Raw genomic sequence first — 27,699 nt, 5'->3', positions numbered from 1 at the left:
AACACAGTAGTATTGTCTTTTTTATTATATTGGTTTGCCTTACCTGTAAGTATTTACTATTTCTCCATATCCAATACAGATCTGTCCAAAATAGATCTGTCTGTATTTTATTCCATATAGTCATATAGGAAGACTGCCAAGCATTTTATATTATCTTTTGTTATTTTTAATGGAATTTCTCTCTTCTTTGTTGCATTTCATTGTTAATATATAGAAATGCTGATGATTTATGTGGGTTTATTTTATTGCTTGCAACTTTGCTTGATGGTGGCCTTTTCTCAGCATCTGTCTTGCTTTCTTTGTTGATTTTGACTTTTCAGCCATCTTCTTCAGGAAACTCTTGCCTTCTTTGGCTTTCATGATACTTCTTTCTTGGTTCTCCTACATGTCAGATCCTTGGCTAGATCATCAATTTTGACACACACACACACACCACACCCCCCACGATGGGCATCCCCCAAAGCTCTGCCCTGGGGTGTCCTATGTCTAGAGAGTTGATTTATTGGTGATTTATTTAATCAGCTTCTTTGGGTTCAGTCATTCCTGATATATGACTCCCACATATCTTAATTTTCATTTGGAACTACACTCCTTGCTGAGTGTACCCATCTGAATGTCCTACGAGCATCTCAAATTCAGCTTCTCCAGACCATGATTCTTGGTTCTCTGTGTCCCAGCCTTGACTCTTTCTTTGGATGTCGCCTCTGGCTTTTCTGTCACCCAGGTTTGTAGCCTCCCAGTCATCCTGGACTTTTACAGCTCTTTCAGTCCCCTACATTTAATTGAGAGCCGTTTTCTGGATTCTACTTTAATAACCTACCTTGGTTTTAGCCTCTTCTTTCCCATCCATATAGCTACCTATAGTATAGTTCTTTCCTCATCTCTTCAGGTGCCTGATAACTCCACAATTGAGCTTCCTGCTTTTAATCTTTCTCCTCTTCTGTCAAAATGATCTTCCCACAGTACAGATAAGTATGTCACTCAAAAAACCTTCAGTGGTTCTCTGCTATTGCCTCCAAGGCAGTCCAACTGCCTATTATTTAAGGCCCAGTCTGGCTCTAATTAAGCTTAATGTCCTGCCTGTACAAATTCTACATTTCATCCTAACTGGACTACTAACTGTTCACAGACCTTGGTAGCATCATCTTCTGCCTCGGTTTATTTGCATAACATAACCCTCTATACTTTTCTGTCCTTTTTTATTCTTCAAACTCAGTTGTTACTTTCTGCATGAAAACTTCCCTGATTCTTTCCTCCTCTCTCCTTTTAGTATCCTATTCCTCTTCAAATTATTTTGTTTGCTATTTATTTGTGTACATGTTAAATCCCTGTAGCCCCTCCTACCCATATCTACTCACCTTGTACCTGGAAAATATAAATTCCTTGATGGCAAACTTCTTTTTTTTTTAATCCCTAGCACCTAGGATTTGTATTATCAATTAATGTTTGTTGAATTGAGATGGGTCCTTATGTAGTCTCACTTTCTTTACCACGAAGGAGAAGGAAAAGTTTCAATAGGCTTAGTGTTTAGATTCCTTAGAAATAAAAGCTATGGGCTATAAAACTGCGTTGCAGTAAAACTCCAGATACTGCAAATCTTTACATGATAATAAGAATTATAATTATGATTTATTAATTTGTGTCTGCTCTCTCTTCATAGGGTGACAGGGTTGTATTATTTAGCCAGTTTACAATGATGCTGGACATCTTAGAGGTTCTTCTAAAACACCATCAGCATAGATATCTTAGATTGGATGGGAAGACTCAAATTTCAGAAAGGTTGGTATTTTGTAGAATTATAAATTTTTTTCTTTGACAACATATCTTCTAGTGTGTTTTGAACATTTATTATGCATTTTGTTGTTTATAGTCTTTTAAAAATTGTAACTATAAAACAATATTTCATATTTCTTGTCTTTGTGCTATTAATTTTAAAACTTTACTCATGTCATTTAGATGCTTTTTGGAAAAAGATTATTTTCCCCTAAGTTGAGGAGTCATTTTCCTAATTATTAAATCTTTTCAGAGTATCATTTGTCCTTGGCAGCCTACTAGTACCACATTAATGAACAGTTGCTGTATTGAGGATGCTATTATTTCTTTTTTTTTTTTTTTGAGGGGGGAGGACAGGGCAATTGGGGTTAAGTGACTTGCCCAAGGTCACATGACTAATAAGTATGTCAAGTGTCTGAGGAGAGATTTGAACTCAGGTCCTCCTATTCACTGCACCACCTAGCCGCCCTATTTCTTAAGTCCTGTGGAATAATATTACTTCAGGGCTAAAATCTGAACTGGAACTTAGTGAAACTTCCTAACGTTGCAAACCTTGGAATAGCACCCAAGAAACAGATATTAGACCCAACCAGAGAATACTAACAAATGGCTTTTAGCTCTGCCTCGGGCTCAAGCCCCTGTGATTATGATTATATTATCCACTAGCAGTATCCTGTTTAGAGAATGGAGAGTGTCTTGGACTCTATCATCACGGAGGACAAAATGTTTGATCAACTCTTTGTTAAATGTCATGACAGTATTTCCAGATGGTTGAACTGGCTGGCCACTTTAACCTCACAAAGATGGAGTTTGGATAAAGGGTGATTGAAGGAGATAGGAAGTGTAGCTCAGGGAGATTGCAGCATGAAAAGTTTTTGACTGCTAGAATACATTCTTTGTTATGTAGAGTTAGTATCAGAACTTACACAAGTATTATGTAATAGCCACAGAGCTTAAACTATTAAAAAGACATTAATGTGTGTGCCTTGAGTTGTGTTTTTGGGCAGAGCTGGATTGAGTTTACTTACACACACTCAGCTATTTACCCTCCTCTTTGTTTCAAGTGATACGAAACCTTTTGAAGTAGGTAGTTTACCGCATGTGGCTCACATCACTAATAAGTCCCTATCTTTGGCTTCGTTAGTATGATGTACTAATCTGTTATACGCAAAAATATTTTTTTCATTTTTACCATTATAAACATTTCAGAATTTTTCATCATTTTTCAGCGTTTTACATAGATTTTTCCAGTTCAACAGTATTTAAATCTTTTACATCTTAACTTCGTGATTTAATTTTTAGGATTCACCTGATTGACCAGTTCAATACAGACATGGACATCTTTATATTTCTGCTGTCAACAAAAGCTGGTGGACTTGGGATAAATCTGACCTCTGCAAATGTTGTCATACTTCACGATATTGACTGTAATCCATACAATGACAAACAAGCTGAAGATAGATGCCATAGAGTAGGTCAGACTAAGTAAGTATAATGAATTTTCCTTTCTGTGCTCTGCCCTGCTCTCCCCTCCCCTGCTTCAGCAATCTTCCACCTCCAAATTGAAAAAAATAAAATATTATTTTAACAACATGTATACTCAAGCAAAACAAATTCCCACACTTAACAGTGTCAGAAAATTTACGTTCTGTTTCTGTGTGCTGAGTCTGTTACTTCTGTCAAGAGGTGGGTAGCATGCTATTTATTGCACAGGTCATTTGGAATCATAGTTAATTATTATATTGATTAGAGTTCTTGAGTCTTTGTTTACAATGTTATTTTATTTATTTCACTCTTCATCTTTTTATACAAATCACAGGTTCCTCTGAAACCATCTTATTTTATTATTTCTTACAACATCATATTCTGTTACATTAAAAAACCATGATTTGTTCACCCATTCCCCAATGATAGGTATCCCCTTAAGTTTCCAGCACTTTGCTCTGACAAAGAGATAGGCTTTAAATATTTTTGTACTTGCACAAAATAGTTTAGGCAAAATGGATTTTTAAATTTTTTTTTCAAGATGGATTTCTATACCCCATTGTCTGTGTATCTTATTTCCAGTTGCTTGTAACAACACTTTTTTAACATTTGTTTTTAAAACTTTGAGTTCCAGATTCTCTTCCTTCTTTGCTCCTCACCCACCCCAACTGGGAAGACAAGCAATTCAATATAGGTTGTTCATGTGTAGTTAGGCAAAACATTTACATAGTAGTCATATTGTGAAAGATTAATTATATTTCCCTCCATCCTATCCCACCCTGCATTTATTCTATTTTCTCTTTTGGCCCTTGTCCCATTTTTCAGGGGCTAATTTATTAGTAGAGAATTGAGGAAATAAAAGCAAAAAGGCCTGGATCTCCCCAATAAGTGGTGAGAGAGAAATAACCATATGTGAAGCCATGAACTTCTGATATGGGCATTTTTTTTTAAAGCATTTATTAAATTTAACATAGTAATAACAAAAAATGCCTGGTTTATGTACCCTTTTGAGCTTGTTGTTTGCTTTGTATTTTTTAAAGTTTCAGTGATGGTTTTTCTTCCTGCTTTTTCCCCCATCCATCATTTCCCACTAACTTGTGACTCCTTTTGCCCTCCCCCCACCAAGCCACATAAACAAATCTATTGGCCACATCTGAAGACGTTTTCCTCATCTTCTACTCCTTTTTTTTTAAATGCTTTATTAACTTCTGATTTACATCATTCATTCCCGCCAGATTTTGAGTTACAAATTTTCTCCCCGTTTTTCCCCCACCCATCCCCCCCAAAATAGCAGTCCTACAGGATATCCCCTCCTCCAATCTGCTCTCTCCCATATTTCTCCCATACCCCTTTTGACTTTTCCAGTGGATCTCCAGATTCATTGCCTTCTTCCCTTGTCACCCACCCTTACAGGGAAGATAAGCAGTTCAGGATAGGTTGTACATGTGTGGCTAATGCAAACAATAACATAGTAGATATATTCTAAAAGACTGACTATATTTCCCTCCCTCCTATCCCACCTCCCACTTGTTCCATTCTCTACTTTGGTCCCATCCCTTTTCAAAAGTGGGTGCTTCCAACTTCCCTCCCCCCCCAGCCTGCCCTCCCTTGCATCATCCCCCCTCTCATCCCCTTTCCCCCCTACTCTCCTGGAGGGTGAGATACCCTATTTAGTGTGTATTTCATTCCCTCCTCAAATTCAATGAGAATAAGGTTGACCGGGGTGGCCAGGTAGCACAGCGAGTAAGAGCACTGGTTCCAGTGTTGAGATAGACCTGGAGATCGAATCCCGGGCTCAGACACTTAGCACCTACCCAGAAACACCTGGCCGTGTAACCTTGAGCAAGTTACTTAACCCTGATTGCTTAATTAAAAAAAAAAAAGAATAAGGTTGACCCATTCCCTTTTGCCTTCCTATTCTTCTCCTCCATTGTAACCATTTTCCCTTGCCTCTTTTGTATGAGATAGTTTACCCCATTCTGTCTCTCCCCATCTCCTCTCATTATATTCCTCTCTCACCTCTTAATTTCACCTTTTAAGTATCATCCCTTCCTATTAAATTGGTCCTGTGCCCCCTATCTATGTATACCCATACACATATATACACACATTCACATATGTATTCATATGCCCACATACCCTCATATATAGACTTATATATATTTCTGTTCCATTGAACTACTGAGAAAAGTTTCATAAGTTACAATTATTGTTTTTCCATGTAGGAATATTAATAGTTCAACTTTGATAAGTTCCTTATGATTTCTTTTCCCTGTTTACCTTCTCATGCTTCTCATGCTTCTTGCATCTGAATGTCAAATTTTCTATTCAACTCTAGTTTTTTTCAGTAAGAATGCTTGAAAGTCCTCTATTCCACTGAATGACCATATTTCCCCCTGAAACATGATACTTAGTTTTGCTGGGTAGGTGACTCTTGGTTTTAATCCCAGCTCCTTTGCCCTCCAGAATATCATATTCCAAGCACTTCGGTCCCTCAATGTAGAAGCTGCCAGATCCTCTGTTATCCTGATTGTGTTTCCACAATATTCAAATTGTTTCTTTCTGGCTGCTTGTAATATTCTCTCCTTAATCTGGGAATTCCAGAACCTGGCTATAATATTCCTAGGAGTTTTCTTTTTGGGATCTTTTTCAGGAGGTGATCGGTGGATTCTTTCAACCTCTATTTTGCCCTCTGGTACTAAAACATCAGGACAGTTTTCTTTGAGAACTTCCTGGAGGATGATTTCTAGGTTCTTACTTTGATCATGGCTTTCAGGTAGTCCATTAATTTTTAAATTATCTCTCCTGGATCTATTTTCCAGGTCAGTGGTTTTTCCCATGAGATATTTCATATTGCCTTCTATTCTTTCATTTGTTTGGATCTGTTTAACAGCATCTTGATTTCTCATAAAGTCATTAGCTTCCATTTGCTCCAATCTAATTCTGAAGCAATGATTCTCCTCAGTGAGCTTTTGAGATTCTTTTTCTATCTGGCAAATTTGACTTTTTAAGGCATTCTTCTCCTCGTTGCCTTTTTGAGCCTCTTTTGCCATTTGAGTCAGTCTATTTTTTAAGGTATGATTTTCCTCAGTCAGGCTGTTGACTCTCATTTCATTATTTTCTTGCATTGTTCTCATTTCTCTCTCTTATCTGCTTCTTAAGGTCCTCTATGGCCTGTAACCAGCTTGTATTTTCCTTTGAAGCTTTTTGGTGCAGGAGTTCTGACTTCACTGTTTTCCTCCTGTTCCATGCTTTGCTCCTTTTTGTCCCCAAAATAGGAGTGTAATGTTGGAATCTTATGTCTGCTTTGTTTCCTTTGCCTGGTCATGTTGCCCCTCAGTCACTTGACCCCTGGGCTTTTTGCCACAGTAGGACTCTGCCACCAGACAGGGGAGCTTTTGTCCCAAATGCTGGGGTTTTCTCAGCTGCCGGAGGTATTAGATGGGTACCCTATCTGAGGTCTCCACACGCACTGGCAAGCTGGACACACACCCCAGGACCTCCACCCTAGACTGCAATCCAGATACAAGATGGTTAAAGCAAGAGCAATTACCCCTCAGACTGGTGCTTGGTCCTCCTACACTCTGGCGTCTCAGTGGCCTCTTGCCCCAGGGGTAAAAGCCGCGCACTCCCACTTACTGCTCCCAAAGTCCAGACTGCACTGACCTCTCACGTTGTCCTTCGCATCTATGTGTTAATAAATCTGGAAACGGCCACAGCTGCTGCTGATCTGGAGTTCCTCTGGCCGGTGGCTGGTCAGGCCTGCCCTGGGGATAAAGCCTCCGAGTGGGGCTGGGCTCGGCTCCGAGAGCATTGCCCCGATTCCTGCCAGCCTGCCGGGTTGTCCTCAGCGGGAAATTAGCTTCTCTGTGTCATTTTGTGGGTTCTGCAGCTCCAAAGTTTGTTTAGAGTCCCCTTTTTACATGGATTGGGGAAGGTGGAAGCCGGAGCTGTGGGAAGGTCGTGCTTCTACTCCGCCATCTTGGCTCCGCCCCCCTATTTCTTCTTGTATATTGTATCTCTGTCAAGAAATGAGTCCTAAAGGCCTTCACAGTTGTTTTAAGTTCTTGTCATCATCATGTAACTTGTTCTTCTGATTCTGCTTGTTTTACTCTGCATCAGTTCATCTCATTTTCCCCTTGAACTTTTCATTAATTTTAATAAAATTTGCCAACTATTTTAAAACATTTTTTGAATTGTTTTTAGAAACAAAAAGACCCAATTTTTTTCACGATTTCATCTTAATTCAAGATTTAGAAGAGACTTTCAATATCATTCAGTCCTTTCCCTTTCCCCTCCATTTTAGAGATAGAAAACTAAGGACCAGTGAACAGGATTTGGCATGTGACTGCCTAGGAGGGAGTTACTGGCCAAGACAGAACTAGAACCTAAGTGTCCTAGGAATATCTGAATTCTGTACCTAGATCGGTCATGAGATTTTAACATGACTGTTATAAGTGCTCTAAAATGACTTTATAATAACATGCTGAGTGACAACAGCTTTAAATGTTGATAATAAAAATCTACTGTCCTTCTGCCCCTTCTGATTTTAGAGAAGTACAAGTCATAAAGTTAATAAGTCAAGGGACAATAGAAGAGTCCATGCTCAAAATCAATCAACAGAAATTGAAACTAGAACAAGATATGACCACGGTAGATGAAGGTAAGTTATTAGTATGCTTCATGAAAAATTGTTTGCTGCATACGGTTAGCACCTTAGATAAATAAACTAGCAATAATAATTACAGAAATGTACCATGTTCTACTTTAGTGAATTTTGTACTTTATAGACTTTTTTGAGTTATAAATTGGAAACTGTAAGTGAACATTGTATATAAAAAGTTTGAAACATAGTTTAGTGATAAGAATTTTGTAAAAGCTTAATGCTGTTTATTGTATATCTTAATATAGTTTATAATATGTAATTAAAGGTAATGTCTGTTATTTATTTAGCACTTTAAGGTTTTCAAAAACACCTTATTGGATCCTCACAACACTATTGTGAGATAGATATCATTATTATCCTCATTTGCACACTAGGAAAGTAAGGCTGAGACAGATGAAATGACTTGCTCACGGTCACATAGTACATGTGTGCACACGTGTGCCGGTGTGTATGTGTCTCTTTCAATTGAAAGGGAGAAAAACCTCAGCGTAACTTAGCATTCAGCTCTTACTCTCTTTTGTCTTTCCTTGTCGAAGTCGAGCAGCTGTAACCTGACTCATCACACTTTTCAAGGACCAATATGGTGTCGTAGAGAGGCCTTTTCCGAGTTAGGTTATTTTTCATTGCGCAGTGATAACATGTTTTACCTTTGAACATTCACATTTCTCTTCCTTTGCAGGTGATGAAGGAAATGTACCTGCAGATATAGCTACATTACTAAAGACTTCATTAGGTCTCTAAAATAAGGATTTCTAATTGAGGAGAAAATACCAACTTGGTGCGCCCAAGGACATTTACATTACTGAAGACCATGGGATTTATGAACATTTATAACTTTTTATAATATCCACATTGTATTTCTCATGGTATGAAAGATTTTTGCCACTAAAGGAATTCTCCAAATGCTCAAACCTGAAATATATAATTGCCACAGAAACGTAGTCCTTAAGATGTTGAATAATCATATTTTACAAAGCAGTTTTCCAAATGGGGATTAGTTGGTGATTGTTTGTAACAGATCTGCTAATGCTTTAGATATGTCAGTATTTTTGTAATTATTTCTACCTCCAAATATATATAATACTGTCTTTCACTGGATAATGTGTGTAGATTTTTACATGTGCCTTATTTGACAATGCTTATGTTTTGTTTTGCCTGTCTTAACTCATTTGAAGTACTGTTTTTGTATTTACTTAGTCAAATAAAGCTAGATTATGTAGCTTTAGTTTTATTACTGTTTGAAGCAGATGCTCACCATTGTCATCGAGAACTCTGACCAGAACGTCAAGGTGGTGATCTCTTACCAACGTCCCCCCCGCCTCCCTAGTCTGCCATGGGACTGTTTTGTTTCTCTAGGGATAGTGATGAAAATAATCCTGCTCTGGGCTTGGCTCCTCGGTAGATGGATTCTCCCTATGGATTACTTGTTTTCGCTCCTCTCCATAGCGTTGCACTAGTTGCGCACATCCCCCTGGCTAGCCGTGTGCATGCCGTGTTTGATTTGCTTCTCCTGGCACTCGTGCCCTGATGCTCTCGTTGCATCTTTCTTTTGCTGTCCGGATCATTATTTATACCTGCCGCATCTCCACGCATCAACAGAGCGTTGATGGGATTCTTCTAGGCTGGCAGAACAAATTCACTTTTTGCTTTGGAGCAAATTGAGTGTGAATATAGACTGAGGCAGCATTAGGTCCTCCGCAGGAATTAAGTCTAAGTCCTGAGTGGAGGCCGTGTGATGGGTAAATACATCATAACCTCCGTGACACTAGCAAGATATGGAATTCACCAGTTTCCAGGTAGTAACTCGTGAAGAGTTAGAACTCCAGTTCATTGTGGGTGACACAGCAAAGAGTTGGAAGAACTAAAGTTGGCTTTTGGATAGATACCATCTCTCTATGAAGTCTTTATGAAGTTTTGCCTATTGTCAGTCAAAATTGCTGTTTTTATTGTACATCTATTTCTTTGTGTAACTTGTGAGCTTCATGTGTTTTTGTTTCTATTCTGTAAATATTATTATAAATAAACTCTTATTTATAAATGGAAAGCGTTAAAACCTATAGGATGTTAATATTTTGCAAGGGATTGTACATTTACAAATGAAAACAAAGAGACAAAGTAATAACTTGCTATGTATGCTGAAATGAATTTGAAATCAACTGAAGCCCCTCAGAATTTTTGAGCTAGGTTTGTAATAGGCGCACAGTAGTGAGTTACATTATGGGAATTTGGATCATATTTTGGTTTGGTTGGTTGTTTAGACTGTTTAGCAATGTAAAGCAATGACTCTCAACTTTTTCAACTGTGAGAACTTCTTTTTAACATTTAAAATGTTGTTGGCCCCCATGTGATAATGGTTCCACTCATATTGCATGTTTTGTTAGAGCTCAGTAGGTCTAGCCAGTCATACTTGATGTACATTTGGGCTTAAGGAGGAATGGAAGGGGAGATCATCAATTTAAAATGTCCTAGTGTGGTGTCTCAGTTCTAAATGGAGTAAAGTTATTTAGGATAATAGCTTTTGGTCTGGAAGGGACCTTAGAAGTCATTGAGTGAAGTTCTTTTGTTTTACAGATGAGAAAACTGAGGCACAGAGAGGTGAAATTATTTGCCCAGGGATACATATCTAGTGTCAGATAAAGGTTTTGAGCCCAGGTGGCTTTGGCTTTTTGTCCAGTGCTCTGTCCATTACACCATAGAGAAAATATTGGAAGCAAAATACTTTTTGATTTTATTTTATATAGTATATGGCATTTATATAAAAAATTTCCACTAACAGCAGCAAAAATGTAATGGGAAAATGTTACATTTACAGTTATTTTTTAGAAGGCTTAATATAGCATAAGCAAGAATGACTTTACATGGTTCAGGCCAGGGGAAAAAGAATAACCCCAGACCAATTGCTGGTCTACATTCTGGTTTCTGGCCTCTGTTTTATCCACTCAGCAATCACAGGAATGCTTTGAACTTTTTTTCGTAAGGCTACCAGTTTAGGATGCTTGTCCAACAAGTCATGTTTAAGGACCAAAAGTGTGGTACTGCAAATGTCCCAGTAGAAATCAGCCCAGGTCACCTAATTAAAGAAGGAAAATTATGCTTAAGGTTTTCATTTGTGGATAAACTATTAATTTAACTGAATTGTATTCAAAGGACTTAAATTTAAATGTGGAATCATTCATCTTCACCTTGAATCTGAATGAAAACCAAATAATTCCTCCCCAAAGTTCAGGGAGAAAATTCCAAGGAAAGCCAATAGTTTGAGGAGAAGAGAACTTCAGAGTGGGAGTGAACATTACTTATCATTCTGTCTATCAAGTGTACTCTGAAACAAATGAAGATATATGTACAGAAATGAAATCCTTTTCCTTTCATTCATTATAGGTTCTATATAATCTCTAGGAGAACCCTTAGGATCATAGAGTCAATACATATAATGAGACCTTTGGATCATAGGATCTAGAGCTGAGACAAACCATTGGAACCAGTCTGTTCCCCCTATTGTACGGGTGAGGGAACCAAGGTTCCAAGGGAAGTGACTTACCCAAGACTCCAAGCCTAAAAGAGCCCAAACCAGAAAATCCAGTGTTCTTTCCACCAACCAACCCCTTTCCCTGCATCTCACTAGTTACTCTCGTTTCTTGAACTTGCTCTGTTATATCGGCTTCTTAACCGTATAGAAGTTGACGGTGAGGTTCTTAGAGAACCTTTAGCTATTTCTCTATAGGTTTTATAAATTCCTCAGTGAAGGCATTCTTGTTCCAAGGGTGCTGAGAGGAGCAGAATAGAGGGAGCAGAGTGGGAAGGAATCTACATAGAGCTAAGTGGCCTCATCTTTCAGGGTGTTCATCTGTAAGATAAGAGTTGACCCTATAAGGTCCTTTCCAGTCCTAAAATCTTATGAATTCCTATGACCGAAGAGGGAACAGGAGCTACTAGGGGTTATGAAAGGACAGGGTTAAGGGAGAAATGTGATGGAAATAGGTAGAGGGAATGATGTGAACAGAGAGACTTGCTGAAGAGGAGAAAAAACAGCAGACACCAGGGTCATCTGGCCAAAAGTAACTAGCCATGAGCCTTTACTTTTCTAGTGCTGGCTCTAGGCCTGGCTGCCTTGGGATTCAGTGGTCCTGGCTCCCGGCATCAGCAGCTCTCACATTGTGCCATATTGTGATGTTAGATCCTTTTTTGCAGCCTGAACGAAAAGATTTTCAGGACAACTCTAGTAGTAGATGAAATGAAGGGGGTCTGAACCCATGTGGTTTGGGTTAAGTATATTCTGAAATGTACTTACACATTGATAATGTTCTTAATTTGCTATTAATGTTCAGGCAGTTGTGGGCAACGGTTCTGTAACTGGTCCATTATAGTAGTTTTATTTGTTGAGTTCTCAATATCATCAGGTACGTATTCTTAGTGTGAGGATTTCACTTCTGTTTATGAAAGTTTCTGGTGTATTAGCCACTTGGGTGTGTCTGTCTAGGTATTTAGTAGGTGTTAAATAATGGTTTCTACTGCTTCCTTACATAATCTGCATTGATCAATAAATCTTATCTCCTCAAGGATAACCTTTCTGTAACTGGTGGGAATGACTTGGTCTTGTATTATCATAAACCCTTTATTTCAGTACACAGATGTATATGATTATTGTTGGTTGTACTCATGTCAGTTTTACCCACGAAAAGGGCTTGTTTCATAGGCTCAACCCAAAGCGTTTGGTTATATTTGATAAATCCAGTGGCATATACATCTAATCAGCCTTTACTATTGGTTTGTTAAGTGATTTCTATTCATTATCCCAAAAGAATTTCTGTATGTTTTTAATCTGTTTATCTTGTGTTCTGAAAACATCTATCAATTCAGAGCCTGTATTTTCATTAATAGTGTATGTATTTTTATTTGGGTACTTCCTAAATCTGTTGTCATCTGTCTTACTGTTCCAAAAGTGTATATTAGGTAAAGTATTGTGTAGGTTTTAATATTTCTAAACGTGTTCTTCCCATTGAGCTTTTTAGGCAGCTAGGTGGTGCAGTGGCTAGAGTGCGGGGCCTGGAGTCAGGAAAATCTGAGTTCAAATCTGGCCTCAGACACTTAATAGCTATGTGACCCTAGGCAAGTCACTTAACCTCTGATTGCCTCAGTTTCCTCAACTGTAAAATGGGGATAACAGCACCTACCTCCCAGGGTTGTTGTGAGGATCAAATATTTGTGAAGTCATATATGTTCCTGGCACATAGTAGGCGCTATATAAATACTTATTCCCTTCCCTTTGACTTTATAATGCCAGTAAGTCTCTTGACATATAGCTTTGTGCTTATGTATCTTCTCACCTTTGTCCATTGGTTCAATTTGACTTCAGGATTTGAGCTTAAAGCCATTAATTAGTCTTTTTCCTTGGGCATACTTTTTTGGGGGGGTGGGGATAGGGGAAGGACTACACCTGTTATTTAATCAGTGAGGAAACTGAAGAAACTCATGTTGAGGAACTTTGTCTAGCAGTGAAGATTGGCACCTCTCCTCAGAAGTTGCCAAGGAGAAGTGACTTGCCCAGGCCCCCATAGCGATTATGTTTCAGAGGCAACTTTTCACTATACCATGTTGAGCCTCTGACAACCGTTAAGACTATTAATCTCATTTCTATCTTTTTCATTGAAGATTTAGTCCTGGTCCAAGTCTCTACCCTGCTATTATTCTTTTAATATTTAACGTTCTGCAGACTTGCATGGGTAGGTAAAATATCTTTATTGTAACTGAATAAAAGTATTGGGATTTAAGCTCATCTTACATAGACTTACCGAAAACATCTTTGGAAAAATTCCAAAGTCATATATTGAACTTAGATTCTTTGAAAGAAAAATAAGCTGTACATTAGAGATTCCGTTTTCATGTAAAACCTGCTCTTTGTATTCTGTATATATGGAAGTTGCTTTTTTATGTTTGTTAAGTTCAGAATAAAAACAACAACAAAAAAATAGGAAAACGGGGATATGTACCTCATCCTTCCCTACATGACTATGTTTTCTTCCACTGGGTCTCTTTTTTAAAAGTTTTTCATTCCATGTAACTTGGAGGTTATGGGCATTTTGTATGGTGACAGCTATTAAAAACGTTCTTAAATTTTTATGAATTGATGTTATGTTCAAGCAATTGTGAGCAAAAGTTCTGTCTGTTAAAGTGGTCTGGGTCCAGTAGTTTATTTTTTGAATTCTCAGATGCTTTACGGCCTATGTTTGTAATATGAGGGTTTGTCTTCCATTCGTTTATGACAATTAACGAGATGATGTATAATTCTAGCTGCCAGGTCCTGTCTTCCTATGTATTTCAGTAGGAGCTAAATTTTTGCATCCCGAAGCGATGGGTTGCAGTTTCTGCTATTTCCTGGCGTCATGTAAAGTGACTAACAAGTCCATCTGTAATTCCTAGTGGCAATGTACTGTTCTGGAACTGCTAGCATAAACACCCATGTTTCTATGAACAGATCTGCATGCCTTGGCCATTGGTTTGATGCTTCTTTTACTGACATATTTTGGGTTGGGTTTATGAGGATGGTGATCGTGGAAGGCCTTCTGATTTCACTCGAGTCTTCGCCATTTTATATCGGCATAAGAATTACTAGCAAAGCACTTGACTAGCTTCTCTTCAGGTGTAAGCCTGATCCTACCTTTTTTTGAACAGCAAGCATTACGTATCTGCTTCCAAAAGACAACACCAGAGACCTGTATATATCTTGTTTGTACATATTTTTTTTTTTTTGTATTTTGTCTCTTTCCCCCACTAGACTGTGAGCTCTTTGAGAGCAGGGACTGGGTTTTGGTTTTTTCATTTTTTGGCTTTCTTTGTATTCCCATTGCGTAGCACAGTGCCTGGCAGTTACTAGGCATTTAATAAATGCTTGTTGACTTGACTTCTCAAAATATAGGCCAGTTATGTGTTTATGACTTTATATGAAACATTCTCAGCTTAGTTTTTTGTTTGTTTGATTTAAAGATTATAAATACTGGAAAGAAATATATTGACTAAGAAAAACATGCCCAAAAGTTCCCAGGTCAATTCAATAATTACTGGGAAAGCCTTAGAGTATCATAATATTTATCCTTTCTTTGTTGATTATTGTAAAGACTGATTGTTCCACATTCATGACTTATGTGTGTAAACATAAAATAGGCCCAAATACAAAGGGAACTCAAGTATTTGAGGTCCACGTGGAAAATTGTTGTTTCTTCAAAACATGACACCAACAAAAATACTTTTAGAATGACATTATGACAGATAATTTAAGGTTCAGTATTATTCTTCTGACCCTTAAACTCCATTATCTCTTTTAAATAGAACTGAGTATGGCTTCCAAATTTGAAATGGAATTAAAACAAAATATCTTATTGCTTGATGTAGATGATGTTATTAGAATGTCACCACGAAAAGCTTCTTGTGGAATCTCTACAGTAGTAATAATTATATTTACAAAGCACTTTAAGATTTTCAGAGCACTTGAAATATTATTTCACTTGATCCTAGCAAAACCTTGTGTGTAGTATCCCCATTTTACAGATGAAGGAATAAGCTGACGAAGTTTAAATGACTTGCTCAGAGTTAAGATATGTAGCCAATAACTGAAGCTGATTTGAATTCAGGCCTTTCTGACCCTAATTCCAGTCTTCTATGCACTATGCCACCTCTCTGCCTCTATATCAAACTACCAATTAATTATATGAAAATGTCATTTGGATTTGATAAATATGAAATTCTCTATGTCGAGGAAAGACTGTTCAAGCTGAAATCCAGAAGTTAATTGGACTATTGGATGAAGAAGATAATTACAAGTATCTTGTTATCTCAGTGTAAAAATACCAAGAAAACCAAGGCTGTATATGTCAAGAGACTCTGGCCTCCAGAAATGAAAGCTGTATTGACATACATGCAATATCAGGGTACATTTTAAGTCCCCATAACCACTTCATAATCTTCCAGCTTTAAAGGATTGGACATATATCTTTTTTGAGGGGCCAAGTTTGAATATTGTAATTTTACAACATTAAGTTTTGATGTGTTCATTGATGTCCTTTCTATTTTCATCATTACAGTCCTTGTGTATATAATTTTCCTGATTCTGTTTACTTCATTTTATATCAGTTCATATAAATCTTCCCATGACTCACAGTATTTATTGTAGTCATTGCTTCTTTCAGAATGGTAATGTTCCATTATATTTGTGGACCACAATTTATTTAACTATTGTCCAATTAATGGGTATTACTTTGATTCAAATCCTTTGCTATCAACATTTTGAGTGTATGTGGTCCCTTAGTTTTTATCACCAATCCTTTTTTTGGTAGAGTTTAAAGGGGAACAATCCAAGGACAAGTTAGTCATCTACTGTTCTCATATGTTTAATGTTTACTTGTAGACATTGTCCAGCAGAGTAAAATGACTTCTATGTCACTGATAAAAGTATATTGATTTCTAAGCTCAGCTTCTAAAGACTTTCTGAGGGGGCAGCTGGGTGGCAAAGTAAAGAGAGCACTGGCCCTGGAGTCAGGAGGGCCTGAGTTCAAATCTGGCCTCAGACAGTTAACAAAACTAGCTGTGTGACCTTGGGCAAGTCACCTAACCCCAATTGCCTTACCTTCCCCCCTCCAAAAAGCAAAAAAAAATAATAAATTTCTTAAAGTAGTTTCAAGATAATTTTAGTAAAGATAATAAAATACTAGAAAATTGAGTTCTTTATTATTAATAGTAAACAATACTAAACTAATTTTAATGTCCTTTCCACACAGAAGCGTTCTCATGACCCACTCCTGTTTTATCTAACATGAGACCTCTATGGTCAGTATTGGAAGGTAGGAATACCCATGTGACTGAACAAATTAACATCTTTCATTCTCAATGTTATCTGTAAAATGAAGATATTAAGATCACAGGGTTGTAGTGAAGATGAAATGAAATAATAGGTAATAATAAAGTGCTTTGTAAGTCTTAGATCATTATCTAAATATTTATTACTGTCATTACTGTTAAATATTACTGTTATTTTGGTCCAGAAGACCACATTTGAAATGTACATCCAACGAGAGACAAGAGTTACACAGAAGTACAGTAGAGGGACCCATTATTTCAGAGTCAGAAGTCTAAGGTTCAAAACATGACTTGGCTACTTAACTATATGTGTCACCTTGGGCAAGTATTTTGCCTCAGTTTCCTCATCTTTAAAACAGGCATGATGCTTAACCAATATATCTTATAGGAGTTGCCAAAGCATAAAGAAACATATGAGCTGTTCTTACACATCTGAAAGATCTGTAATTTCTTAACAGAGAATTCCCTGAGTGGGAGCTACCAACTTTTTGGTTGGTAAATCCTGAGGAATTGCCCAAGGCACAAAGAGGTTGAATGGCTTGTCCAGGATGCCAAAACTAGTAAATGTGAGGTGAGATTTGTGCTCAAACTTTGCTTGCCTTCTCCACGTCTAGCAATCTAGCCAACGTCAGGCTGCCTATTATAATTATTACTATAGTATAGTTAATAACATTTACCTTAAATACATTACTACATTGATATTTTAAATTAAACTACTTACAGAGTTGCCAACAAACCAGTCTTTCTTCCCTAAATAAAGGTCTAAATCTTGTAGCAAATCAGGAGCCTCAATTGTGAGCAGTTCATTAAACATCTGATCCTAGGGCAAGGAAGAAAAATCTATTATTAGGGTTTAGGCCAGTCTATAACTGAACAAAAATTTTATCCACCTCAACTCCTACAATTGGTCATTCAGACTTTAGAGATTTCTACGTGTCCCTTATCTCCCAAAGTGCAGTTCATTCTACTTTTGATAGCACTGTTAAATCTAACTAGTTGGAACTTCTGCCTATTTCCACCCTAGCTCTTCAGAAATCTTCCACATTACAGCCCTACTTGTAGACATCTCATTCTCTAAGCCTTTGTCACCTTCAGAGCAAACATTGCCAACTTGTGCAATGTGGCTTGGTTTTCAGTCCACTCACAACCTGGTTTAGCCTTTGAGCTTGTTCCAGTATAAAGCCCCAAACAGAAACCCAGTTTTGGTTTGACTATGATAAACTAGCATCTCCCTCTTTTGAGAGACAATATTTCTATGGCTACACCCAAAGATCTTAATAAGACCAGGAACTTTGGGGAGGTTACCATATCAATCGGTCAACTCATATTGAACTTGTAGCTCAATCAAAACCCAAAGTTTTTCCCATGCTAACTTATGCGACATAAACTTTTTACCCAACCCCCAAACACCACCACCCACAAGAACCGCCATAATTCTCCCTTCCCTGCTTTCTGGGTTTGGGCTGCTGAACCACTAGGTCTCATGGTCACAAAGTCCCTCTCCTGGGCTTCCTTCCCTCCAGGGGAGGATGTGGTGACCTGGAAACACAGCTCGGTATAGAGCCCACTCCATTTTGGAAGCACAGGAGGCTACTGCCATTCTGTTACCTCCCTCAACCCCTATAGTAAACTCAGTATTAGCCCTCTTCAGTGACTCCTAACGAGGTACTAAAAGTGATCTGCCCTTTGTTTGCATTGTGCCTCTGGATCCCTCTTCTATTATGGAGTCTACTGGATTTGGCATTAAAAGGCCTTAGTTCAAGTTCTGACTATCAGTTGTTAAGTGTGTGATCATAAGTACATTACTTCACCTCCTTGGGCTTGGGTCTCCTTATCAGAGAAATGACAAGATGGAACTAGATAAACCCTAAGTTCTCTTCCAGCTCCAAATCTATGGTCTCATATTCTTCCCATCTTTTTGGTGCTCACTGAAACCTGGCTTTCTCTAGAAAGCACTGACACATCCCTTGACAACTGCTCCAAGACCAATGGTTCCTTTATGTCCAAACGAGGAGTCGGCACCTACTGCCTTCTTCCACGTGAGTCTGTCAGACCCTCTGACACCATCACCTAGAAATCTTGAACAAACTTCTTTTCATCTAGGTAACTCTAACCTGCTCAGTAAATTCATATCAGGCACATTGTCTTTTTTCTCTACCTCAATCCTAGCCGCCTTCAAACACCCAACTCCTATTCCTTCTCAAGACCTATCACCATTGTTTTTAGTTTCTGAACCATGAATCGATGTGAACCAACAATGCAATGTTCCCCATCCTGCCCCTATCTGGATTTGCCCCAGGTGTTGGAAATACCTAGTTCCAGCTCTGATAGGATCTAGAAATAAAAAAGACCTGGGATGCCTTCTTTTCCTGGGAATCAATCTGAGAAGTGACTCAATCGTTCCTGGCCTGAAACTTGGAACAAGAAACTTTCTAGATCCTACTGTGCTCATTTTTCACAGTGTTATTTCTGTGTGGGATTTGGATGAAGTACTGTATGAGGTTCCATGGCATAGTGAATAGAGGGATGACTGAAGAGTCAGAAGGACCAAAGTTAAGTCTCACTTCTTTTTTTTTTTTGGAGGGCAATTGGGATTGTGACTTGCCCAAGGTCACACAGCTAGTTTTTGTGTTGTGTCTGAGGCCAGATCCGAACCCAGGTCCTCCTGATTCCAGGACCAGTGCTCTATTCACTGCACCACCTAGCCACCCTAAGTCTTACTTCTTAAGTGTGAGCAAGTCAACCTCTCCCTCTCAATGTGCCAAGTTATTCTCTTAAGATGATAATTGCTGGGAGAAGGAGTTCCTTCCATCCTCAGGCCCCTGAGCTCAAGGATAAAAAAAGACAACAATAATAAAAATATATGAAAATGATATAATAATATAATAAAATTCAACACAATAAAAGACAATTAACAAAAATCTGTTAGAAATCCAAATGGATTTGATTTTTATATTGTGTATGACAAACTTCTCATTAAAAATAGATATAGGAAATCCCTTTGTTCACATTAAGAATAGACTCAGTCTGATGCTACAGGTGACTAGACATCTCTAAGGTGTACTCTGTCCCTGGCATTCTGAGATTCTGGACAGGGAGTTTTTTCTGAATACATTTTAAGCCTCACTATTCAAAATTGTTATCATCAAGACCATTATCTTTGCTTATCCATCCACTTTTTCACCATTAAATTGACTGCATTTAGTAAAGCAGTAAAGTAAAAACTGACAAACTTTCCATAGAACCTTGCATATTAACTTGTCTTCAGATATTACTTTGTGGTGTTATAAGTTTCTTAAGATACAGACTTTTAAAGTTAATGAGATAAGGACTGTCACCTAGTGAAATAATTTGCAATAGTACTCTCTTCGATTACTTTGAGAGATGATAAAAGAGGGAGAAATTTCATGTATTTGTCTAAAAGCATCACATTGCCAAAATTTTGTTCTGCTGTCCAGCCAGACTGGTCTTGTCATTGCTCACATGCAAAATTCCATCTCCCATCTCCATATTTTTGCACAAGTTGTCCCCTATACCAGGGGTGGGGAACCTATGACCTCGAGGCCTCACGTGGCCCTCTAGGTCGTCAAGTGTGGCTCTTTGATTGAATCAAAACTTCACAGGACAAATCCCCTTAATAAAATGATTTGTTCTATAAAACTTGGACTCAGTCAAAAGACTCCACCCAAGGACCTAGAAGACCACATGTGACCTCGTGGTCACAGGTTTCCCACCCCTGTCCTTTACCCAGGAGATACTCTTGCCTCACCTCTGCTTCTCAGGATCCCTTGGTCTCCCGAAAGCTCAGCTCAAGCACCTCCACTTTCTACACGAAGCTTTTTCTGATTCCTCTCAGCGGTAGGATATATGTGTATTTATGAATATATGTAATGTATATGTACATATACAATATACACACATATATATGCATCTGTACACTGTGTATACCTGTTATATGTATATATATATATGGGTTATATATGTGCGTGCATATTATAATATCTTTATATGTATTATATATATACATATTATATTTTTATATGTATTATGGTATTCCTTACATAGAATGTGTACATCCTTCAGGAAAAGGGAAATAATTCATTTTAATTGATTTTCATATCCTCAATGCACTTGGCATGTAGCAGGTGCCTGATAAATGCCCATTGATTGATTGAATGGATGGATGAGTAGATGGATGTTAGAGCTGGAAGGTATGTAGATACATATAATCTTTTTTTTTTTTTTTTAAAGCAATTGGGGTTAAGTAACTTGCTCAAGGTTACATGGCCAGTTATTTCTGGGTGTGGTGCTGAGTATCTGAGCCCGGGTTTGATCCAGATCATCCCGACACTGGAGCCGGTGTCTTACTTGCTGAGCCACCTGGCCGCCTCTCAGCAATTGGGGTTAAGTAACTTGCTCAAGGTTACACGGCCAGGTGTTTCTGGGTGGGTGCTAAGTGTCTGAGCCCAGGATTCGATCTCCAGGTCTTCTCAACACTTCTCAACTCTTACTCTCTGTGCTACCTGGCCGCCCCGTTGTACATATAATCTTTTCAACTTAGAGAGCACACTGAGTCCCAAAGAAGGGAAGTAAGGGAGTTTAACAATCTACCAAATTGTTAGAAGGGTCATTTGACTTTAAGAAGGTATTTTGTTTTATGCTTTTTTTTTCCTTTAAAAATTAGAACAGAAATTTTGCAGCCACTTTTTGGTTTATGAAATCTTATTAGAAAAGATATTGGCCCACCTGGAATCAAATACCTGAAATTCATATATATATTTGGTAGTTTCAGAAAACTATAAGAGAGATGTTTTCATAATCTATTCAAATATAGCACTTTTTTCTATAAACCCTTTTAAAAACATGAAGGCAATGAAGTGTGAGTTGATTAACTTGTAACTTCTTTCATATTGATGAAATTCAAAAGCAAAGTTTTTTTGAACCATAAGGTGGCAGCAGTGTAACCCATAATAGAAAAAAAAAGAAATAATACAGATTAAAAGATTTTTCTTTCTCTCTCTCTTTTTTTTTTTTAACATATGAGCAAGAGTTCCACACTATTAATACTTGAAATAGACATGGGCAATATAATCATCAATAGACTAGGTTGAAATAAGTCTAGATCCCCAGAAACTTGGGGATAAAGACAGAGCTTGAGGAAAATAAATGTAAATGAATAGTCTAGAAAGTTAGTGAAGACCTTCCTTTTCTTCTCCACACTCTCAGCAGTAATCAGAACTAATGGGTTCTGAGTATTTCTATTAATTCTCTTCCTAGAAAATTAGAGCTGAAAGAGAAGTAGACAGTATCTATTTGGTTTTGTTTTTATTTTTTTGCTTTTTGGAGGGCAATTGGGGTGAAGTGACTTGCCCAAGTTCACATGGCTAGTGTTTGTGTTAAAAGAAGTAGACAATATCCAAATCATGCAAAACCTCAATGGAAAGCTCCATGAGGGGAGGGACTGTTTCTGCTCTGTCTTTATGAGCACAGTGCCTGGTACAGAGTAGGTGCTTAACCATTGCTTGTTGATTGATATTTAGTAAATTTGTAGGAAGACCTATCAGCAATATTTTCCAACATTTCTCTATCTCCATTTTAATGTAATTAATGCAATAATGTTGGTTTGTATTATTCACTGGCAGCTCATGCTTCTGAAGTAGGTATTACTGTAAGAACATTACAACCTGATATAGGAGTAGGATCATTTAACCATCATCTGCAATTCATCTCTTTCATATACTAGTATTTGCTTTGCATGTGTATTTCATTTCCTTATTTGTGCTTTAGATGACAGTTGTGTTTATTTACCTTTCCTGGGTTTCTGTTATCTAGGGTGCTTGTAGAAAAAATAATCTGCCTGCATCTGAATGGTTCCACTCCCCCACCCCACCCCTATAGGAATATTTCAAATGCCTCTCTTTTATCAAATATCTTTTATCAGATATCAATCTTTTTGCAGATGTCTCGCTTTGCACTATTCTCAAGGAAACTTGAGTTCCATTGTTCTTTGGAATATATTATTCCATTCCTTTCTGAAGTTTCTGGTGAATGCAGAATAGTCTTGTTTTACTTGAATTTCCTTTCCTTTATGGTAGAAGGTCTTTTTCTTGTTCATTTGTAGAATTTGTTGTTATTTGAATTATTAAATTTAACCAATATGTCTTGATGTTGTAGTATAGGAGTTTCTTTCTTTTTTCTTTATTTTTCTAGAGGCGACTTGTGGATTCTTTTGATTGGCACTGTTTTCTGTATTCAGAAGTTCTAGACAATTTTCTGGTATTATTACTTGCATTATTGTTTGGGGTTTTTTTTTTTCCTTGTCATTTTGTTCCGGGAGATCTATGATCCTTACGTTGTCTCTGTGCATCTTGTCTTCAAGATTATATGGTTTTTTGCTTGTTTCATGATCTTGGGTTCTTTCTTCTACCAGACTGCCCATAACTTCTATGTATTTGCATTGCCAATCAATAATCTTATTTTCATTTTTTGTTAGGGCTTGTCACTATGGATTCAAGTGTTTCCATTCTGCTAGCTATTTCTGCTCTGCAGGCCATAAATTCCATTTTCATGATTCTTATTTCTCTCTTGAACCATTTGGAAACATCCTGGTGTGATTCCATACTTTTCGGGATCCATGGTGTCCTTGCTTCATGAGGTATTGATTTATTTTCCTTTGTCTTGAAATATTTATTCAGAAAAGTTTGAACTTTTTAAAATGCTCTAGAGGACATCTTCCTTTCTACTTTCCCACTGATTTAACTGCTTGTGCTCAAGGTTTTTGCTGTATGTCTCAAAACTGTCTCACAGTGCTGGAGAGTTTGTTTTTCATCAGTCTCAGATTTCTGGGGAGACAGAACTAGCCCCAGCTGTATGCTTTCCTCCCTTCCTGGTGCAGCCCCACACATCCTTGGTCAGATGCTCCAGTTTCCTCTGTTCCTATTTATTAACCTCATCTGAAAGTGGGAGGGAGGGGGAAAGTTACATTCTCCTATTTGTTGCTGCAGAATAATGGGCTGAGATTAGGAACAGGGTGTGCTTGCAGAGAAAAACAGTAGTAAGCAAGCAAATTGCTGAGTGAATCAAGTCTTTGGGTCACATGTCTACCATTCCCCAATATGGGGGTTGGTGGAAGAGGAAATGTCAAGTGAGTGTCTTCGAATTAGTCTTTTCTGGTATTAACTCATTAGGTTGTTAATGCATTCAATTTCTTGTTGGCTTGGCCTATGGAGACAGTTGGAATTACCTTGCTTTTTGTACATATTTCTTATTTTGAGTAATTTTGAGAGTTCAAGAGGATAAGAGAAAAATGTGTAGCCCTCCATCTTATTAATCCACATTACCCTCCCTCCTGGCTGCACTTTTTTTGAAAAATTTTTATTTTTATCTTTACTATTTTATTTTTTTCTCCAATTACATGTAAAAGTCATTTTTAACATTCTTTTTTTTAAAAAAAAGTTTCGAGTTCCGAATTCTATCCCTCCTTCCCTGAGATGGAAAACAATCTGATATGTAAACCATTTCCATGTTAGTAATTTTATGGAAGAAAAGTCAAAATGAGAGAGAGAAAGTGAAAAAATAGTATTGCTTTAGTTTATATTCAGACATCAGTTCTTTCTCTGGAGGTGGAAAGCATTTTTCACCATGAGTCCTTTCGGGATTGTCTTGGATCGTTGTGTGGCTGAGAACAGCTAAGTCATTCACAATTCAACATACAATGTTGCTGTTACTTTGTACAATGTTCTCCCAGTTCTGCTTACTTCACTTGGTATCAGCTCATGGAAGTCTTTCCAAGTTTTCATCTTACTTGTCATTTCTTATAACACAGTAGTATTCCACTACAATAATATACCACAATTTGTTCAGCCTTTCCCTAATTGATGGGCATCCTTTCAATTTCCAATTCTTACTGACTGTACATGTCAAGTAAGAATATTTCCCTGTTCTTCACTTGCTGTGGCTACCTTTCGCAGAGTGATGCCTTTGGAAGGTTTAAGGACAAAGAAGAGCTGATGTGTTCTGAATGTTGGTTAAATGACTAATCAACATTTCAAAGTTAAAAGGAGGATATTCTGAGGACTGAAATTCAGTTGAATATCAGAGAATGACAAAAATAATTACTTGAGAGACAGTATGGCATAGTGGGTAGAGAGAGGGCTAGGCTCAGCACCAATAAAACCTGGAATCATGTTCCACATACTGGTTGTGTGACCACAGGCAAGTTACATAAGCTAAATGCTCTTCATCTCTCGGGGAGGGTGACTATCTCCATTTGTAGTTTCCTTACCAAATACTTCCCTATACTAATGAAATCACAAGTACAATTCCTACTTCCTAACCAGAACCTATTCGATCCCTTTGCTCTTACTAGACTATAACTACTTCCCTCTTCTATTTACATCTTGGAGGGCAGGGATAAGACAGCAGCACTGCCAAACCCAAAGCCCATTGTTGAGTTTATGTGTCTTCCATAAAAGTAACTTCAGAAACTGTGGCTTCCACAAATATATGTAGCAGAATGACAGGAATGCCTGGTGGATCAAAGAAATCAACAGTGCAATCTGAAAGGGAAATCACTGGTTTCAGAATGTTTTAATAGTATTTTTAAAATTCTTTTATGAAGCCTCACAAAAAATGAATTCTCACAATACCTGTTGTGTAGGGAAAGAAGTCCATTTAAGGGAGGGGGGAAAAAAAGGAAAGGTGCTGAATGCGCTCTCATGTTGCTTCTGACTTAATCCCATGCAGATGTAGCTCCAGTCCTAAAAAGAAGTTCCTCAAAGTCTCTCCACCCACTAATATTCTGCTCTACACTGCCTAAAATCTAACAGAGACAAAAACTGGCACTCTACATTTATAAAGAAGAGGCTGAAAACACAGATATCCTCCTGAAAGAATTTATACATCACTTTGAACTTCCTTCAGAAAAAGAACACCAGGTAGCAGAATCTTTCTTATTCTGGTGGGGGGATCTGTCAGCAAATAGAAGGATATTGCCCCTAAAGGGTGCCCAGGAGGAGGAGACATGAAAGAGTCTACCTAAGGCCAACCCTGGCCCAGTTTTTTCTGGATAAAAAATTGTTTGCCTTGCATGGTCACTCCCTGACACATTTTGTAGGAACTGTCCACCTGGGCAGAATGAAAACTTGAAAGGAAATAGGAAGCCCAGATCCCCAGTGATACAGCACCGTTTTCCTATCTCAACCCCCAAATTGGGAGAAGGTAGAAAATGAGAAATACATTGGATGCAATAGACTGGGGCCATAATTCCAAATCAGCAGGGCAGGTAAATGCCTCTCAATGCTGGTGAAGAATCCAAAATATGGGGAACAGACACAATAATTGGGAATTGATGGCTTTTGAATAAATCTTATTGCATCATTTGTTATGTAACTGAGGATAGGAACAGCATGGTGTCTGCGTGGGACACCTAGGATTTGTGGGTAGTAGCCAGTGTTTGAGTGGGGTGAGTGGTGGGAAAGGGGAAGCAATGTGATGGAATGACAAGAGCCCAAAGAACTATAGATTACCATCGTGACCAGCAGGTTACTGCATCTTTTTCTGGGGCCCATTTTCTTCATCTACAAAATGAGGGAGTTAGGCAGTCTAGATGATTCCCCAGATCAAAGTATTTTGATAACATAAGCTGCTTATCTTTCACACTTTAACATGTGACTTAGACTAGTACATGAACATAATACCTTAAAATTTCATTTATATCTGTTATATTTATATATATTTATATGATAAATATGATATATTTATATCATAAAACATACCTGTATACATACATATATATGCTATATGCATACATATGTACATACATACTTACCTGTATAGGTTTGATGTGTCTTGGGTAGGTGTGTACTCAGACCTGTGATTAAGGTGGAGAATTCCCAGTGACTTACGAAGGGCTAGTCAGCCAATCTGAGCCCAAGTTTTCCTGAATCAGAAGCCAGCTTTCTACCCTCTATACCATGATCCCTATACACAACAATTATTTTTATTTGTAATTCATGACATTACTTTGATTTCTTGTTTTTTCTCCGCCCAAGGAAACCTTGACATGAAGTCGTCCAGTGTATCTATGATGGCATCGACTTGACATTGTTCCAACTTTGTCTTCCCCGCCAGACCTACAAAATAGAGAAAGCTTGCTACAGCTCCAGATAAGCGATTGCTATAATTCATTCTTTTGGCAAAAGGTATACATTGAATATTTACAAAGTTTTTCAATGATGCCTCTGCCTAAATTCTAGGTATTGATATAATTTGCAGGTGTGTGGGAGGGGGAGGAGGCAAGGAGTGAGCTTTAAAAGAAAATTTTCTGTACTCTTCATTGGGGGAAAAGAAAAAGCAAACTGTCATTGCTATTCCTAAAAGCTTTTTACATTGAGACTGATTTAGCATCAATCAGTAGTCAGAATATGTCTACAAAATGTCCCTATTTCTTTAGAACAGGGATTCTTTACCTAGACATCCTTGCATAGATTTCAGGGAGTCTGCGAACTTGGATGAGGAAAAAATGTACATCTTTTTACTAACCTTCAGGTTCTTTTGCAAGCCTATATAGTTTACTTTCTGCATGCAAATACATTATTCTGAGAAGGGCTCTGTTGGTTTCACCAGGCTGCCAAAGGGGCACATTTTGCAAACCAAAACAGTTAAGTTCCCTTGACTTCAAGCAGAAATAGCTACCATTTGACCATGGCTGAAATACAAACCTCCCATGCTCAGTGCTGGTCTCAGTAGCTGCTCTCTGGAGGTAAGATCTTCAGTCTTTGTCCTTTATTTTCCCCACAGAAGTGCTTTGGCACATTACTTGGGAGTCATCCCCCTTCTCTCTCTTTTTTTTTTTTTTTAATTTTGGGTTAAGTAGCTTGATCAAGGTTACACGGCCAGTTATTTCTGGGTGGGTGCTGAGTGTCTGA

The 27,699-nt window shown here is 37.9% G+C and overlaps 2 protein-coding genes across 4 annotated transcripts in view; one reads left to right on the top strand and one right to left on the bottom strand.

Annotated features, from left to right (window-relative positions):
* SMARCAD1 (SNF2 related chromatin remodeling ATPase with DExD box 1) overlaps positions 1-14,832 on the top strand; it is a 101,001-nt gene extending 86,169 nt beyond the window's left edge. For both annotated transcript variants that reach the window (XM_069094449.1, XM_069094441.1), the window contains exons 21-24: positions 1,661-1,779; positions 3,076-3,258; positions 7,812-7,921; positions 8,604-14,832. In XM_069094449.1, coding sequence (XP_068950550.1) covers positions 1,661-1,779; positions 3,076-3,258; positions 7,812-7,921; positions 8,604-8,665 — 474 coding nt within the window. In that variant the 3' untranslated portion in view covers positions 8,666-14,832. The remainder of the gene's footprint in view (positions 1-1,660; positions 1,780-3,075; positions 3,259-7,811; positions 7,922-8,603) is intronic.
* HPGDS (hematopoietic prostaglandin D synthase) overlaps positions 10,629-27,699 on the bottom strand; it is a 44,570-nt gene continuing 27,499 nt past the window's right edge. Inside the window, exons 4-6 of one of the 2 annotated variants that reach the window (XM_069094516.1) lie at positions 26,795-26,904; positions 17,493-17,591; positions 10,629-10,994 (exon numbers count right to left, since the gene is read on the bottom strand). In XM_069094516.1, the coding sequence (XP_068950617.1) occupies positions 10,830-10,994; positions 17,493-17,591; positions 26,795-26,904 (374 nt within the window). In that variant the 3' untranslated portion in view covers positions 10,629-10,829. The remainder of the gene's footprint in view (positions 10,995-17,492; positions 17,592-26,794; positions 26,905-27,699) is intronic. The other variant, XM_069094519.1, reaches the window with a different exon arrangement.

This window comes from Petaurus breviceps, unplaced genomic scaffold (genome assembly GCF_028583685.1).
Source record: "Petaurus breviceps papuanus isolate PSGF00001 unplaced genomic scaffold, PetGlider_PUasm1.0 126, whole genome shotgun sequence".
NCBI lineage: Eukaryota > Metazoa > Chordata > Mammalia > Diprotodontia > Petauridae > Petaurus > Petaurus breviceps.
This window is presented reverse-complemented; position numbering and strand designations above follow the sequence as displayed.